The sequence below is a fragment of the Gnatocerus cornutus genome, chromosome 4 (assembly GCF_029298725.1).
Source record: "Gnatocerus cornutus isolate USDA-ARS CGAHR chromosome 4, icGnaCorn1.1, whole genome shotgun sequence".
Lineage (NCBI taxonomy): Eukaryota > Metazoa > Arthropoda > Insecta > Coleoptera > Tenebrionidae > Gnatocerus > Gnatocerus cornutus.
This window is the reverse complement of record NC_142236.1, coordinates 7,035,515-7,054,435: the sequence shown is the minus strand read 5'-3', so window position 1 is coordinate 7,054,435 and position 18,921 is coordinate 7,035,515. Positions and strand designations below refer to the sequence as shown.

General features: G+C 32.6%; 1 protein-coding gene across 6 annotated transcripts; it reads left to right on the top strand.

The window, feature by feature from the left end:
* Positions 1-737: 737 nt before the first annotated feature.
* On the top strand, positions 738-17,312 carry Fmr1 (synaptic functional regulator FMR1). 6 transcript variants are annotated; one of them, XM_088034916.1, is made up of 12 exons: positions 738-867; positions 1,219-1,271; positions 1,327-1,477; positions 5,454-5,617; positions 5,668-5,904; positions 6,343-6,490; positions 6,540-6,677; positions 9,801-9,944; positions 9,998-10,223; positions 15,735-15,914; positions 16,039-16,167; positions 16,322-17,312. In XM_088034916.1, exons 1-12 carry the CDS (start codon positions 817-819, stop codon positions 16,519-16,521), a joined length of 1,821 nt encoding a protein of 606 aa, XP_087891042.1. In that variant the 5' UTR covers positions 738-816; the 3' UTR covers positions 16,522-17,312. The 6 variants fall into 6 exon arrangements, with proteins under 6 accessions (XP_087891042.1, XP_087891041.1, XP_087891040.1 ...); XM_088034915.1 differs by having other exon boundaries at positions 9,998-10,379; XM_088034914.1 differs by having other exon boundaries at positions 9,798-9,944; positions 9,998-10,379.
* Positions 17,313-18,921: the final 1,609 nt, after the last annotated feature.

Below are 18,921 nucleotides of genomic sequence, written 5' to 3'. Positions count from 1 at the left end.
TTATTTTTAGAAGAATTATTAAAATTGAATGACTGAGTTCTTTAAATGATCATTTTGAGTGATTAATTGATCATCAAAAAATAATATTTTAAGTTTCGAATTAAAATGACATTTTAGAAAGACTTCTTGAAAGTGTTCATAGAAACATAGTTTCTTGTGATTATCTAAATTGATTCCTTAAATCGATTTTTAAAATTCAGAACGAACTTTAAAATTTTTAAACCATTTCGAATGATCATTGAAAATAATAATAATTTATTATAATCATTTTGGAAAGACTTTTTAGAAGATTCTTTAAAATGACGATTTCTAGTGATCATTAATTTAATTACTCTTCGGATTGACTTATGATTTTGAAATGACCTCTCTCAGATTGATCTTTAAATCACTCTTTGAATTGACTTGTAGTTTCGAATTTTTTAGAATCTTTAAATTCTTTATATTTTTTGTAATAAAATTAAGTATTAAAGAAAACAACAACCTGTTTTTTCCGTATTACAGTAACAAAAAGAAATATACTAAGACTTGCCTAATTTTTTTGTTTATTACAGTAATATTGTTACTTGATTGATTTTAGAATCAGATGTGACTAAACATTAAACGCACGCCTAAAAATATTCTTTGATTAATAATTTAGTTTTGAAACCCGCACCACGTTAAAAAATAATTCATGCGCCGCCACTGTCGGCTTCCCGCGCCAGCCAATCAGCGCGCTCGCTTCGATCTGTCATCTCATGCTTTTGTATTTTGCAGAGTGGCAGCAGTGCAACTCCCTCTCTCCTCAAGGCTGTTTCCTCACCCAAGAACAAAATCAACATGGAGGACCTGGCAGTGGAAGTATGCGGCGAAAATGGGGCCCTTTATAAGGTCTGTACCTCACAAAGTATGCTTGTTTCACGCCACTTCGCCCCTTAAGCCTTCTCCCCGGTGTGTGTACCCCCCACACCCAACTTTTACCACCTTTTCCACCTCATACTTTCCGAGAAAAATCCCGAAATGTTGGAGGTGCAAACGCGGTTCTTTTGACGCCATGACCATCTGACAGGGCGTAGATTTTCCATGTGTCTTGTTAAACTCCCCGTCACGTTTTTCCTCATTGAAAATTCTAAGACGCGTCGAAAAATCGCGACCGGTTCATGTGGAGTGGAATATGGCAAGGTTATGTGCTGGGGCAGTATCATGTTACATGGGTGAATTAAACATTCAATTTTTTTCCAGGGATACATCATGGATGTGTTCGACGACACGGTTCTCATACACTTTGAAGATGAGTAAGTTGAATCATGGGGAGTTTGGGGGCTTTCAATTGTGATTTGGGGATTTCAGATGGCAGCCTGACTCCAAATTTCCTTACACACAAGTACGGTTACCACCGAAGCCCGATTCTAAAGTGGAGTTCACTGAAAACATGGAGGTTGAAGTCTACTCTCGAGCAAACCATCAAGAGGCATATGGATGGTGGAAATCGAGGATTAAGGTGAGCTTTCATGGGGCGCCGTTATCAACTTCTTCTACAAACGCACGTGATTTCGTAGGTTTATCAATAACAAAAGTGTGATTGTTGCTATTTTTAAATTATCAGCGCTAAAACACCGACAAAACTGTAAAATCTTTATTCAAAAGTTTATTGAATTCTGCAGAGTTGCATTTCAAATGGTAATTTATTAATAATTGCATGAAGTAATGTAAGATCCATAAAATTTCATTTGAAGTCGCCTTTGAAAAAAAATTATCGTAACTAACCCCATCTCTTTTGACGTATGAAAACTAACTATTTCACAGATTTGACAGTTTGCGAGCAAGAAGTGGACATACGTTCAAACTGTATGCTTTCGAGTAAATTTTTCAAGTTACAGTCTACATCTTCGTTGCTATTTTTGAATTATCCGCGCTTAAACTCCAACAAAACAGTAAAATTTTTATTCAAATCAAAAGTTTATTAAAATCTGCAGAGTTGCATTTCAAATGGTAATTTATTAACAATTGCTTGAAGTAATGTGTGGATCCATAAAATTTCATTGGGATTTCATTCATATGTCGTAACTAACACCATCCCAGAAGTTTTGACATATGAAAACTAACCATTTCACAGATTTGACAGTTTGCGAGCAAGAAGCAGACATACGTTTAAAATGCATGGCTTTAAGTACACGAGATATAAATTTCGGTGAACATCGTCATTAAAAAAGTTTCACATAAATTCACAACCATATACAGTCGCGTCCAAAAAAATTTGTAATGTTGAGAGATCAAATAAAAGCTCATTCTCAGTTACCTTTGGAATTTCATATTATGTTCTTAATCGTCACTTTGACAGCTGCCAATTTTAAAGTTATTAGATGGAAACTGTCTTGAAATGCTAAAAATGAAAAGCAAATGTACGCGTTGTAATTAATTTTCTATTTTCAAATATGACGGCTTTGTGAAGATTTTTCATTAAAATTTTAACAATGTTCTTAGTTTGACAATGTAAAATTACTTGACAGAATCAAAAGATTGTTTCTCCAATCAAAGGCATGTCTTGGAATTACAAAGCCAACTGTGGATGAGTCAACGTACGTCGCTTCCAACTTATTTTCTAATCTAAATGAGTGTTGTCACTTGTAAAATTATTAACTATTATTGATAAAAGTTTAGATAATTATCAATAAGTAAACTTGATCCTGATTTTGATAACCAGCGTCTGAATCAAACTACGACATTTAAATCAATCTAACAAGAAAGATATGGATAACTGGAGGGGAAATTTAAACGAACACCAGTTACATAAAGGCTAGTTTACACTTCTTTACAGTCGAATTAATTCACCGTGCGAATTTTTGTTTTCGCAACTATATGCATTTATCTTAAATTACCAAAATATTAGTCATTCAGAACTTAAATTTAATTGAATTATTATTATTTATTCAACTTGATTTTATAATTATTGAGAATTCGTTTCTCCTTTTAAACAATTTATTAACAAAACATTAGCAACTGTAATTAACAGTTATTTACATTCGAGCAACTGTAAGTAAGATTTTATGGCTCGAGACCAATGTTGACTTATGCGGCATTTGCTAGAGCGCCGTAAAATACGAGATTTGTATAAAAAATTTTGACCGATAAATTATCCAAAGCAGAATTAACGATTTTGATGTAACTATTCTTTGACAATACTAAAAATTACCTTAATTAACGAAACAACTTGTATAGATATTCTTTTGATGTGGTAAATATTGCTTTCGTTTTAAATGCTCTTGAGCGGCCAGTGTACATAAAATAGTAATTTTTGTGATTATTTTTGCTTTAAAAACTAAATTATAGCTTTGTATTTTAATTGTTACCGATGCTTTAAGAAAGATTTTTAAAGCACTGTTTTGTGAGCTGGTACTCTTGTCAATTGCTTGCCAAAACTATAATAATATACGTCATTTAATGACAGATGACACTTAAATGACGTTTCACCAACATATCTCCGTTCTAGGAAAATGGAAACCTCAAAATGTTTTTCTAGAAAAACTTGAAATATTGCGTTAACAGAAAACACATGTGTTACGAAATTTGTTTTTTATGTACTGCAGTCGCTGCCAAATCATTTTGGACATCAAAGTCACTTGATTGTCATAAAGTGTAAAGAATTCTTTGTGTTTTACTGTCACTTTTTACAATAGTAATTGAAATTTGCACGTCAACTTGACAGTAATGCATAGAGTACACTTAAATTTTCAAAATGTCAATAAAATGATTTGCCTCCGATTGTATTAAGATGCAAATTTAAAAAGTAATTTATTGCTTGAGCCACGAAAGCGATGAAAATTCTTTTTAAGCGTGTGCCTTACAACGTTTTATCTACGATTGTTTTCCATTAATCTACAAAAAAAGTCAAAACAAATAAAATTTGACAGCTGATTTATCATAGTTAAGCCAACAGCGTGCAACAGGCAATAATTTTTTTTTCAAAAAACGCGCACTTTTTGCACGATTGTAAATAAATTAGAAATTAAATTTAATCAGCAGTGGTGCAAGCGACAATTTTTTTTATCTCTAATTACGGAAAAACGAATTGTTTGCAAATCTTTATTACCTTTTCAGATAAAGCCATAAATTAAATGAAACAGCAATTTTACTATTGCGTCATAAAAAACTGGATCACAGGAATTTGAATTTGAAAATTGTTATCGTGTAATAATGGTCTTTTAACAGGTTATGTGTCGACTCTGACTCCTTTTTGTAACTGTCAAATGTGCTCAGTTTATTTTGAATTTATAAAATAACTAAATAAAAAAAAACTGTTTTCTAGACAGCCATGATTTCTGCTCGGAATGTCTTGTATTAAACCATACTGACAAAAGTGACAGTTCAGAATCAAAACTGCGATTTTTTCTGTTTAGAAAGTTAAGTTTGACAGATCTATATGAATTAATAACACGACATTCCGAATAAAATTCATGGATGACTAAGGAGACATAACAAACGTGTGTGTTATTGATTCACAATATTGTGTCAAAATGACTTTTTCGAAGTTTTTTCTTATTTTTGGTGTCCGTTCTGTCAAAGTCATTACAATTCAGTTGTTTTTACTACTAGCCAACAATAGTTTTAACTTTGTGATTAAAGTTGGGTTAGATTTTTAGATTTATCACAAACACTTCGTAATGTGTACAAAAAGCGCCGCCAACTTGATGGCTTATAATCCCTGATATCATAATTGCATTTTACAGTACAGTCGGGAACAAAAAATTTTACTGATTTGACATAAGATTTATCATTTGATTGGTCTTTTAAACACAACATAACAACCTATAAATGCCAGTTTGGCGCCCCGAATTTTTAGTTCTTGACTGTATTTCATTGTTAGAAACAGACATTTCATTGATATTTGTTTCCTCTTCGCACCCAAACGCCCACTACTTCAAACGAACTGTGTCATAATAGCTTTGTTAAAAGAGAATACGCGCTCTTTTGTTGAATACAAAAGATAATTTATTAATTTTTTGCCAAAGTTTCAAACTCTGAAATTGTGTACAACTGAAAATAATTTCATCACAAGAGCGAAAATTTCCACTCGCAGTGGGCTGTAACTAACTCTTTGGTAAATTTCTTTTCTCTCTTTATCACACGCTGTGGAGGTATCCTCTCGCTTTGTCAAATAGTCGGTGGCTATTTAAGAATAGACGTACGTCCTGGTTCCAGCGCCTATCTCGAACACAATTTTTGTTAATCATTTAATGGCGCTAGGAAACGTAGTTTTTTCCTGTCAACAAACGTGACATGTTTGAATCTTGCTAAGATTTCTTCTGGTAATTGCCTAACGGCTCTCGTGATAAACGAGATTTAAAGAGACACGCTGAAACATTGATAATTTTTTGTTTCTCACAACGCCCGCATGCGTTTATTTATAGCACTATGACTAGTGCTAGGCTAGGATTCATAGAGCTTCTCACAAATGATATTTTGACTCTTTTTTGCAGATGATGAAGGGCGACTTTTACGTTTTGGAGTATGTAGGTTGGGACACGACGTACACGGAAATTGTGAGCGATGACCGTCTCAGAGTCAAAAATACCAACCCCCCTATTGATAATACAATGTTCGTTAAATTTGAGATTGAAGTACCAGAGGATGTCCGCGAGTAGTAAGTTTTCAGTGCGTTAAAGAAGTTGAAGGTAATTTTTTTCATTTTAGCGCAAAAATAGAAAATGCCCACAAGGAGTTCCAAAATGCCATCGGTGCTAGTCTGATTAGGTACGTTCCGGAAAAGGGTGTTCTGTTAGTGATATCGAGAACGGAATCGAGTCGCAGATGCGCGCGCCTCCTCCAGGACATGCATTTCCGTAGTTTATCGCAAAAAGTGCTCTTATTGAAACGTACAGAAGAAGCGGCGAGGCAATTGGAGAGTACGAAATTGGCGACAATCGGCGGGTAAGAACCACCCCCATTTTAATAAAAACAACAACAAGATCCTTTTGAAACGGTGAATTGCCTTTTCGTTTGAATTTTCTGAGCCAAAAAGGGTTGGTCTATAAGTTTATTATCTGACGTTGTGTTTCTCTTTCAGCAAATATAAGCCCATGTACCGGCGCGTCTCTAATTATGAAACGATTCGCGCATGTCCAAGGTGAGACGACAAAAAGTTAAAATAAGACAAAGAAAGAGCATGTTTGTAGCTGTGTATCTTCTTTCTTCTTGGCTCTTTATCGATAACGAGTCGGGGCAATTTACCGGACACTCGCATGCGTAATACCAACTTAAAAATTTGCATGTGTTTTTTGAACAATCGAGCCAGGAATATGTTTTGTTGTTGTTCGGCCACAGCTGTACAATTTTGGGGATTTTGGTTTTGATGAGTTTTCTTTGCAGATTTTCGGACGAGTTCAACGTCAGGGAGGATCTGATGGGGTTAGCGATCGGTGCGCATGGTGCCAACATTCAACAGGCTAGGAAAGTTGACGGTATTACGAACATAGAATTGGAAGAAAATTCCTGCACTTTTAAAATATATGGAGAGGTAATTTTGATGAGGGGATTTGGTGGAAGGTTGACCGGTTTGGTTTCAGACTGATGAGGCTGTGAAGAGAGCTCGATCGATGTTAGAATATAGCGAAGAATCTCTTCAGGTCCCGAGGGCGTTAGTAGGAAAAGTTATTGGGAAAAATGGCAGGATTATACAGGAAATTGTCGATAAGAGTGGAGTGGTAGGTGTCACTAATGAATTGTGATTTGATTCGGTCAAAATTTGGCGGGGAAATGGTCAAATGTCACGTCTTTTCAAAAGCTTTTTGGCAGATTATGAATCTGGACAACATACAATTTTTATGGGAATATGCGAAGATACATTTAGTGTGGACTTTGCATGTTTTCAAGGATTAACCTGCACAGGTGTCCTAACGGTGTGTGCCTAACATACATAATGAACATTTACGCATGTATACAGGGTGTTTGTAAACCGGGTTTTACATCCAACGTTTGAAAAACACACAAAAAATCGACAAATCGAGTGAATAATGGACATCCTCTAATTGAATTAAAAGCAAATTTTGCATACAAGTTTAGGTTCTTCTTAAATTCTCTATTTTTTTGCAATTTCCACTCGTACATATTTTATTTCCTCTCCACTTTTCTTTAAATTTCTAGATTTTGTTCATATTTAAAATTTTATTCAGATTTTCGTTGTTTTTTTTCACTCAGATTCTCCTTAAAATCTCAATTTTTAATTTTTATATTTCTTTTGTATGCCTCTCCGTTTTCTTTCATTTTTTTGTTTTATTTTAGATTTCTGTTTTCTAGAAATTCTTTAATTTTTTTTCTTCATATTTGCTCCAGATTTTGTTTGGTTTCTGTTTAAATTATTCTTAAATTCTCTTCATTGTCGAAGAGATTTTAGATTTCTGCTGTATATTCCTTGAATTTTCTGTCAGGTCTGTTTTAATTTTGGAGATTCTTTTTGAATTGTTTATTTTGTTTTTTATGTTTACAATCTCAACAATTTCTTGGAATTTTATAATTAGTTTTTATTTTTTTATGTTGAAATTCTCTTAATTATTAGCTCCAAATGCTTTTCAGTTTTTCTCTCTTAAATTTTTATTTTGAGTTTGTAAATTCTTTTTTTTGATTTCTTTTTATAGATTTTTCTTTGGTGTGTATATTTTATTTGGATGAATTGTCTTAACATTTTGTTTTTTTAAATTACCTTGTTGTTTAGTTTCTCTAGATAATCTGTTGCTTTTTTTTTAGATTTTTGTTCCCTCGAAATTCTTTTATTTCTCGTAATACTTTCTCCAGATTCTTTTTGCTTTGTGTTTAAAGTTTGTCTTAAATTCTCTAATTTTTTTGGAAGATTTTGGATTCCTTCTTACATTCTCTTTCGAATCTGTCATAATTTTTGATATTATTTTTGAATTGAATTTTATAGTTAGTGTTTTATTTTCAAAGTGTCAAAGTTTTCTTCAGATTTCATTAATTCTTTTTGTGTTATCTTCAGTTTCTTTAAATTTTCTTCAGTTTTTCTAATTTTTTTTTTGACACTAGATCCTTAAATTCTCTAAAATCTTAATCTAAAAAAAACATTCTAAAATCCCTAATTTTTTTTGGTAAGTATTCTGAAATTTGGTTAATTTGCTTTAAGATTATCTAAATTCTCTTTGTACTCTTTTATGTTTCAGTTTTCTATATTTTATTTGAATTTTATATATTTTCTTTTCTTTAGGTTTTCTCTAGTTTTTTTACATTTTTTTATATTCTGCTTAGATTCTTTAACTTCTTTTTCTATTTTTCTAGATTTTGTTTCAATTTTCTTGATAATATCTGAATTTTATAGATTTTTTTCTTTCCGGGTTTTCTAAACTCTTTGTATTCTCCTTCAATTCTCTAAATTTTTTACAGTATGTCCCCGGATTGAGTTCAGAAGAGGAAAAAAAACGTGTTTTTTTTTTCATTTTACAAAAAAATGACAAAGAAATAATATTTTTGCTTAATTTAAAATAAATAAATCTTTAATTAAAACTTTAATATTATGAAGCTGTGTTCTTAAAATCGAAAAAAACAAAAAATAACAAAAAACTTTTTTATTTTTAATTTTGCAAAAAATGTCAAAGAAATGAAATTTGTTCCTTAACTCAAACCAATTTCCACTATTTGATTGACCCATTACCTGTTTTAGCACATAGTTCAATTCTAACTCGTAATTCTTTAAGACTGTTTCGAATTTTCTCAATTATTGTTAAAGATGCAACTGCATTTTTTTTCCAATTTTCTAATACTTATACATTATTGGGTAAATTTTTCTTTAATCTTTAACGCACTATTTGATATTGTGAATCCACAGCCTGCTATTATTTAGATACGATTACAAAATTTAATAAATAAAAATAATGAAAAAATTTATTTTAAGAGTACAAACTAATAATTTTGAAAATTTAATTAATTTATCTGTTTTGAAATAAGCAAAAAATGTTATTCCTTTGTCATTTTTTTGTAAAATGGAAAATAAATTTTTTCCCTCTTGTGAACTCAATCCGGGGACATACTGTAGATTGTCATTTATTTCTTTTCTTTCTCAAGATTTGTTTAGTGTTTTTTTTGCATTTTTTTACATTTTGCTTAAATTTGTTAGATTATATTTGAGTTCTATTGATTTTTTTGAATTTAATGGTTCTTTTTTTATTTTTGTCTAGATTTTCTTTAAGTTTTTAGATTTTTTTGAAGGTGTTTTTTTTTCAAATTTTTTCTATATGCTCATTATTCTGTCTTTTTCGAACTTTACAGATATGCCTAAAATTCTCTAGATTTTCTTTCAGTTTTGTTATAATTTTCTAGATTTATTTTGAATTTTATAGATTTGTGTTCCCGTCAGAATTTGTTTGTTTTTTCTTGATATCACTTCAGGATTCTTAATATCTCTTTTGTTTTCATGTAGTTCTCCTTAAATTCTTATTCTTTTTGCATATACATACTACAAATTTGCTTTATTTGTAAATCGTATACTGTGTTAGGGTAACTTTACGAGTATTGTAATACGAGTAACAAGTGTGATGTACAACGTTTTATCTACGACCGACGTTTGATAGGTAAATTACATTTCGTCGACAAGTTGAATGTCATCAAAATGAGTTTATTATTCAACTCATTTTTTCATGGAGCTTAACATGAGTGATATAACAGCACGGCCATAGATAATTAACTAAAAGGCTCTTTTTTTCTTTGATTTTCTTTAAATTTTTGTCCATTTCTCCAAAAATTTTGGCCTCGTTTTTGTTCCTTCCTCGCATCGAGTTTTAAGTCTTCATAATTTTAAAAAAATGCTTTATTTTCTGTTGAAGGTACGAGTGAAGATCGAGGGTGACAATGAGCCGCAACCGACGATCCCACGCGAAGAAGGACAGGTGCCCTTCGTCTTCGTTGGTACGGTAGAGAGCATAGCCAATGCAAAAGTCCTCCTCAAATATCACTTAGCACATCTGAAGGTACGAAACCGCCACCTTCTCCCCCAACATGGCGTGTATAAAAATGTTTGCAGGAAGTGGAGCAGCTCCGACAGGAAAAACTTGAAATCGATCAGCAACTCCGCAGCATTCATGGTACAGCGTTGGGTTCGATGCAGAGCCTGTCCATGGGTCGGCGGAACGACCGCGGCTACAACTCCGACATGGACGGCGGCGGACGTCCCGGTCGCGGTTCCATGCGAGGTCGGGGCAGAGGAAGAGGCGGTCCCGGAGGACGTCAGAACGACCGCTACAGTTCCGGTAGTACGATCACAGATTACGTAAATAACGTGGATAAACGCAACAATTCCGCCAACAAACCTATGGGAAACGGCAGGGGCGGTGGACGCGGCGGCAGCAGCAACGGCAGGCCCCCGCGAGGGGGTCCCGCCAGCAATCGCGAACGACCCAACAAGGGTAGGTTGTCCATCGACTCGGCCGGAGGGGGCGACAGGGGGACAGAGAGGAAGTGATGGGGGCTGGGACGTGAACACGAACAAAACGCTCGAGCGTTTTTGTTAACCACAACACTCGGAATTCCGGAACGGCTTTATGTATCACATCTGGTTTTTACTTTGGTTTTGCTGTGAATTTTTATACCGTTGTGCGTTTGGTTATTGGTTGGTATCGTTATGAAATTCTTTGGGTTGTTTTATCAATAACGATTCTGACCGGTGGTGCATAAAGCCGATTTATAAAAATAATACAAAAAAAATATTAAAATACGTTCAGGTGACTTCATAGACTGACCCGGCTGACGACAATTTTCACGAGTTCAATTACGATTAGACTTTACCTTCTGATGATGATGAGAAATAGCAACTTACAGTTCACCAGACGCTTTAGTGCGTTTATGGTTTTGACTGATAGTCTAAACAATAATCGCACTAGAGAATTCGGCCAACTGTACAATGGAGACATTGTTGCTTGATTAACACGTTCTGTTTTGACTTTAATTAATTAATCGCTTCAAACTAATTTCCCAAAATTACTGATTGTAACAAGTGTACATATTTCTTTAACTGCTTGACTGGTAACGATTTTTTTTTATTCTGCCATAGCCTCGACACGCAGTCGCGTTCCTTTGCTTCTTTTTCTTTTCCAAGTTTCTTTTAATTTTTTCACATTAATATTTACGCTGTATTATAGAGTACAATGTAAATGTAATCATAATATTGGATTTGTTGCTAGCGAGTATTCTCGCTATTGAAATATGACTTAATTTCAAGGCTTGTTGTGACGGTCGGTGCAGATCAATTAGACAACTTGCAGTTGTATTCTGTTGTTTTTGTTTCAACTTCTGCACCTTCCTAATCCATATTGTCAATAAGATAATTAGTTGGTTGCTCATAACAACAGACAAAAACTCTGATGGTTTCGATTTTATAATCACTTTTGTGTGTTGTTTGAGCGGACCTAGACGTTAGTAAACCCCCATGAGGCTTCTAAATATCTCGACATAAAACCTTGCTGGAAGGGTACGCAAAAATCGATGATTTTTAGCCATGTCATTGTCTAGAAACTGAAATCAAGTGAGTCAGAACGATGTGAGCTCACTGTGAGTTTGCTAACACTACTTAAGGAAAAAACATAAAATGGGCAATAGTGACTGCCATGGCAAAAGACTGGCTCACTAAATTGTGTCACGTATCTAATTGTGAAGACTTTTTTAGAAATATAACTTGATTTAAAAAACCGTCTCTTGTTTTTATTTCTCTTTTTTTGAGTATGAGTACGGACTCGTACCCTTCCAGTAAAGTGTCAGATATTTACCACCAAAGCTAACTGAATGTAGTACTAACTGTTGCATGAGCATGCAAACGCTTGAAGGGTGGAAGTCTGTGCTCACTAACCCACCAGCTTGTCTGCAAGAGGAAAGTTAAAGTTGATTTTCTTAACATCATCAAGGTACGTTCCAAATTTTGGGGCCTTACGATTAATTAGGGAACGTCCTCCTGTTGGCTTAAACCCATTTGTTGTCTTGGTTTTGTTGTGGTTCGTTTTCTCCGTAAAAAGAGTGGAAAGTGTTTTGGTAGTACCCACACTTCGTTTGTCTTTTCCTGTGCATGTTGGCGAAGAGTTGGAAAAAAACTCAAAATTGCAATGCTGAGTTGGTACTAAAATGAGCTAACCTAGTACCACTGCTACAGTCGCGGCTTTGGAATTTCGGGCGGCATTTTTAGTCAAATTCTGTCAACAATGACTGCCAAAAAGGTCAGAAATGTGATAATCGAAAGATTTTGAAATTCCAAATTTTGTGGGCCTGGCACCAGTTCTGAAAACATTTGTAGATTATAAGTTTATAAATGTATTTCTTGCGCATTTAGAATTTTCGACCAATTTGGGAAAAGTACAGGGTGTTAATATATGAGTGCTGAAACAAACGAACCGTTTTTGGCAGAATGATTATAATGCTCATGAACTGTACTACAAGGTGTTTATAAATGTTTCTAGCATCAAGGGTGGCTAAAGTGTAATTAAATATAGTTACATTCATTATAAAAACAAAGCGGCAAAAGAGTGCATGGCAGGAATTTCAGAGCCATCCTTAATGCTAGAAACATTTATAAACACTTTCTATATCTATAACAAAATTATTTTCACTTATACAGGGTGTTCATACGTCCAGTGGCACCACAAAGTCATATTTTTTTAATTCTTTCTGAATGTAATACAAAATTTTGAATTTTGAGTTTTGTTTACGAATGAAAAGTTCCAAAATTTCGTATTTTAGTGAACTAAATACATTTTTCTAAAGTGAAAAGTACGCTAAATTTGATTGTGCTTTTGCGTACAAAAGGTAAAATTCAAATTTTTTACACATTTTTTTCACATCTTTTAATTTGGAACACAAACAAATGAGCTACTAGATTTTATTATTTTAACGAAACTCTGTTGACATCACCGAATTTAAAGGAGAAATTTGAGTTTTATTTGGATTTTCAGATTTGATCAACAAATGAAAACTTCTAAAACATTGAATTTAGTACGTCGTCAGTAAATTGTTTCGAAGTAATAAATTTCTAAAATTTTATTTAGTAGGAAATTTTGATTTTTTGAATTGGTCTATCAAATGGTTTTCATATTTTCAAAATTTTTAGAGTACTATACTAAACAAATGCTTCCGTAACAAAAATTTTTGAAAATGTTATCACTTCAACGTCAAAATTGTCAGAATTACGAAACTACATACAGGGTCCGGCAACACCTGTGTCTACCCCCAAAATCGTCTTTAATTTTAACGAGAAAATTTTGAAAATTTGCATACGCTCACAGTTGACAAAGCTCTAGAAGCTAACGCAAAAATTTGTTTTTTATCACTCATAGTTTTGGCGTCGCGACGCCTTAAAAATCTAATTTTTAGGTAATTGTGAGGTTTTGTGATATCAACCCCTAATTTATTTTTTTTTCGATATAAATGTGTTAAAAATATCTCAGTTGTTATTTTAAATTTTATGCAAATTGTCTTCAAAATTTGAGAAAAAAATGCTGTTTTATCAAGTTAGCTTCCAATTTCATTACGTCAAAATTGGGAACTACGTTTACACCGGTCTGTCAACATCTTGTGTCACAAATGACATCTATCCTTTGGCTCGCTTTAGATTGTAACAAAAGTCTTACTTGATGAAATTGTTGCTTTATCAATGTTAATTAATGATTTCTGGTGTTCATAAAGTGCAACATGCCCGTGTTAATCCAAATTAACTTTTACAAGATTGAATGAAGTGACTTGTGAAATTTTGGTGTAAACGTAGTTTGCCGCTGCGCTGTCATAATTTTGAAAACTAACTTGATAAAACAGCGTTTTTTTCGCAAATTTTAAACACAATTTGCATTAGATTTAAAATAAAAACTCAGATGTTTATATCACAGTTATGTTGAAAAAAAATTGAATTCGCGAATATTTCCGCAAAAACTCAAAAATTGCTAAAAATTATACTTCTTAGGCGTCGCGACGCCAACCAAACCGTAATAAAAAATAAATTTTTGCGTCAGCTTTGTCAACTATGAGCGTACCCAAATTTTCAAAATTGTAACTTTAAAATTAAACACGATTTTGGGGGTGGACACAAGTGTTGCCGGACCCTGTATAAAATTTTTATTTTTGATTAAAAAAATGTTAAATTCTAAAATTCTCTAATTAAGTGCTTCCAAAAATGCTATAATCCTCAAATTTTGTTACTTCAACGTTAAAACTATAAACTTTTTTTTCGTTCATAAATTAAAAATCTAAGATGTTTCAATTTCATTTTTAATTTTTTTTTCGGAGCAAATAGTTCACGAAAAATCAAATTGTTGGATTTATCCAATTTCAGAGCAAATGTTGGTTTTTGAGTGAGTTCAATTTACAAATGGCTAATTCTAAAAAAAGTGTGAAAATCCTAAAATTAATAAATGCTTTTAACGTAATAAATTAATGAATTTCAATGCTTTAAGATAAAATTCGTCGAACTTACCGAATTCAAGAGATTTTTGAGTTTAATTTACAAATGAAAATTTCAAAATATTTCGAAATTAGAACACTTCATAAATGCTTCGAAAGTAACAAGTTTTTCAAATTTCAATCCTTCGACGTTAAACTTGTCGAACTTCTCCAATTTAATAGAAAACTTTGAGTTTTGTGTTCATTTAACTAATGAAAAATCCTAAAATTTTCTAAATTAGAGCGCTTAACAAATGTTTTCAAAGTATTAAATCTTTCAAATTTCCGTGCTTCAACATAAAATTTGTCGAATTTACTGAATTCAATGAAGAATTTTGACTTTTGAATTCAATTTACAAATAAAAATTTTCAGAATTAGAACACTTCATGAATCCTTAGACGTTAAACTTGTCGATCTTTTCCAATTTAATAGAATTTTTTTTATTTCTGAGTTTATTTAACTAATGACAAATTCAAAAAATTTCTAAATTAGAACTCTTAACAAATACTTTAAAAGTAAAAAATTCTTCAAATTTCAGTGCTTTAACATAAAATTTGTCGAACTTGCTGAATTCAATGGAGAATTGAGGAATTATTTTTCAAAACTCAATAAATCCATTTTATAAATTTTTACAAGGGTTTAGAAAAAACGATAATTTGTTCAATTTTCTTCAAATTCACTTCAACTATTTTGACAATGTTTTAGCGAGAGGTTTTTCACTGAATAAAAAATACACATTGTTAGATTTACCCAAAATAATCTCAAATTTACGTCAAACCCAATGTCAGTCAAAATTGGATTTATTGAGTTTTGAAAAATAACTCCTCAATTTTGATTTTTGAGTTCAATTTACGAATAAAAAATTCTTAAATTTTCATAATTAGTACACTTTATGAATGCTTTTAAAGCAATAAATTTTTCAAATTTCAATGACTTTTTAGTTCAATTTACAAATATTAAATTCTAACATTTTCGAAATTAGAACGCCAAATAAATGCTTTCAAAGCAATACATTTTTAAAATTCATATATTTTAACATTAAAAACCGAAATTAATGGAAATTTTTAATTTTTGACTTTATTTAATAAATAAAATATTCTAAAGTTGTCTAAATTTGAACACCAAATTCAATAGAAAATTTACTACTATTAAAATTTGCTTACACATTGGTCAAAAAGTTTCAAATTTAGAACACTAAAAACGAATAAATTCACAAAATACCATGACTGCGTGAGACCGTCCGAATTGAACACAATATTTTAGATTTTGAGTTGATCAAGCAAGAAAAAAAATTCTAAAATCTATCATAGTCAAAGTTTAATTTTGGAATTTGCCCCTTTTCTTCCAGGATCCCGCCACCAAACCCCGGAGGCTTCAGACGAGCGCGTGAGCGACTTGCCCCCTCGTCACTACGGCAGCTCCAGAGGTCGTGGAGGACGTCGCGACAACCGAAGAGATGACAGACGTCGCACCACCGACGATGAAGAGACAGTTCTCGACAGCCAAGAGGTTTCTAGTGTTGATAGAGGTAGGTGCAAAGTCACTTCTTCGCGAAGGTTTGTATAAGTCGCATGCAAAACTTTTGGGGGTAGCGTAGACTAGACTAGCATGTTGGTGAATGTAAATAGTAAATGTGAGCCGGGTTGTCTTAGAATCTATATCGAGCGCGGAAGCGACCTCTTGGTCAGGTGGTAGAAACCAGCGAAGACGTAGACGCCGAGGGAGACAACGTAGCCTAACGCCATCGTCACAACCGGTTGTGAGCAATGATACCATTACAGGTAATTAATTTGAGTAGCAGGAGTTTGTGCTTATGTCCTTAACCAGCGGCGGTGTGAAGGTACCTTTACTTATAACAACCCGTTCGAAATTGCGTGTGTGTGGTCGGTAAAGTAGATCTCTACCCCAGTTTACACCGTACTTTGTTTTCTGCAGTAAACAACGGCCAGGCGGGTCCGGCTGGTGGTACTGGCGACCACGTGATCTCCAATGACAGTCTTAGCGTCGAGGCAGGAGCCAATCCGGGTCCTCCGAAAAGCCGAGTTGACCCGAAGAACCGGTCGAATCGGCCGCCTCCAGCTCGCCGATCCGACTCGAAGCCTAAGGAAACATTGGTGAACGGTACCACCGCCTAGAGGGCGCCGTCGTCGCTTCATAATCCATTGTGCGCTCCATTCAACTGAAAAAAAAAATAAGAGGGACATTTTGAGTTTTTTCCTTTTTTTTATTATGTATTAATGATATTGTTGATGTTGTGTTGCATATCTTTTCCCGGTGTAGTAAAATGTATTTATCTAGAGGGCGGTCGTCTGCCCCATCCTGGCTGATACCAGAGTGACTGTTTGGTTCCGTGAACCGTACATCCTCAACGTTAGCGAGACTGCTATCTTAAGTGTTAAGTGGTCGCAGCGGGTGAAGAGCTTAGTGCGATTATGGACAGAGTTGATTTATAACCTCCAGAAATTTTGTGACTACTTTTCTAATCTTTCATACTTTCATGTTAGCGCACATAAATAATGCTCGAAATTTTTAAATTTTAGTCATTACTCTCTTATCAAAGTGTTGAGAATCTTCAATTTAAGTTTCAGTATATTGTATAATTTATGTGTTATTTATTATTTTTTATTTTATTTAATTTTTTTTTTGTTTTTAGTTTGTAAGATAAAGTGACCATTTGTACCTATTACAAATAGTTTACAGCGTTTCTATCTTTTCAATTTAATTGTAATTAAATACAAAACAATGTAAATAAAGCCTCCTCAATTAGCTATACAGTATTTGGTTAGGTGCTCTGTTTATGATTTGTTACAATGGTTTATCTGCTGTGTATTGGTATAACACATTTTTGCATTGAATAAAACATTCAATAAAAGCTCTCCTTGCGTTTGGGGAAATGAAACAGTTCTAAAATAAACATTAGAAATCATTCGTTTAACTCTATCCTCTTTTAGCCAACACAATTCGTTACACAAACACTTTATAGCCCGATTTTTACGCTGGCAGTGCGGCAAAAATATCACATTTTACTGCCCCCCCTTAGGGACCTTTAAAAGAAAACAACTTCTATACTAATTTAGCATGGAATGGATTTTACGGCTCTCTAGCAAATGCCGCCTGGGTCGAAGGTTATCAGGCGTAAATTACTATTTATTTAAATTTGACAAGTTTTTAAATCACCAATTTTATTTTACTTTCATATTGAATGTGTAATATTTCCGAATTTTTATGAAAATTTTCATTTTTGAGTTCGGTCAAAAAAAACATTTAAAAGTAGGTAAAATTCCGAAATTTCGGATACATTGTCAATAATTACTTAATTACTTTAACGGCAAAACTGTTTGACTGAATTTAATACAAAATTTTAGATTCGCTTTGTAAAATATAACTTTTTACTTTTTGCTCTAAAATTCTGCTATTCGATGCACAATAATTATCTCCGAAGTAAGAAACTGAATTTCTTTGCTTTAGCGTAAAAACTGTTGGATTTATACAGTTTAATAAAAAAAATTGAATTTTGAGTTGGTCTTTTAAAATAAAAAACAAATTTGTACTTTTTGTCCCAAAATTCTGTAATTTAGTACACTCAATAAAAACTTCCTAAGCAATAAGTTTACCAAATTTCACTCTTTTATCTTTAAAATGTCGGACTCAAATTAGAAATTTGAAATTTAAAATTTTGAATTTTGATTTTCTCCAAATGAAAAAAGTTTATTTTTTGCTCTAAAATTCTGTAATTTGGTACACTCAATAATTGTCTGCAAAGTAAGTACCTCACCAAATTTCATTGCGTAAGCGTCCAAACTCTAGGAATATTATAATTTATTGGAAAATTTTGAATTTTGAGTTGATCTTACAAATGAAAAATCCTAAATTTTATTATTCTTATTCTATGTAAAATTCTGTAATTTAGTACATTTAATTAACGCTACCAAAGCAATACGTTTACCAAATTTTACTATTATAAATGTAAAACTGTCGGACAGAATTTATTAAAAATTGATTTCGTCCTACAAAAAAAATCTTACTTTTTGCTCTAAAATTTTGTAATTTGATACACTCAATAATTATCTTTAAAATAAAAAGTTTACCAAATTTCATTGCTTTAGCGTCAAAACTGTAGGAGTTACACAATTTAACGGAAATTTTTGAATTTTGAGTTTGTATTCCAAAATAAAATCATAAAAGTTGTGCTTTTTGTCCCAAAATTCTGTAATTTAGTACTCAATAAATAAATTTCCATAGAAATAAGCTCGCCAAATTTCACTCTTTGACTTTAAAATAATCGATCTTACAGAATTGAATTAAAAATTTTGAATTTTAAGTTCTTTCTTCAGATGAAGAATTCTAAAATTTTTACTTTTTGCTCTAAAATTCTGTATAATTTGGTACACTCAATAATTATCTCTAAAGTAAGAATTTCACCAAATTTCATGGCCTTAGCATCAAAATTGAAAATTAATTAATTGTCTTACAAATGAAAAATTCTAAAACTTATCATTCCTGTTCTAAAATTCTATAATTTGGTACACTCAATT

Excerpts from the sequence above, each read along its gene's own strand:
- Fmr1 (XM_088034914.1), top strand. The coding sequence starts at position 817 with ATGGAGGACCTGGCAGTGGAAGTATGCGGCGAAAATGGGGCCCTTTAT. Across the intron at positions 6,491-6,539 it reads CTTTTAAAATATATGGAGAG|ACTGATGAGGCTGTGAAGAG; the intron begins GTAATTTTGATG and ends GTTTGGTTTCAG. Across the intron at positions 10,380-15,734 it reads TCGCGAACGACCCAACAAGG|GATCCCGCCACCAAACCCCG; the intron begins GTAGGTTGTCCA and ends CTTTTCTTCCAG.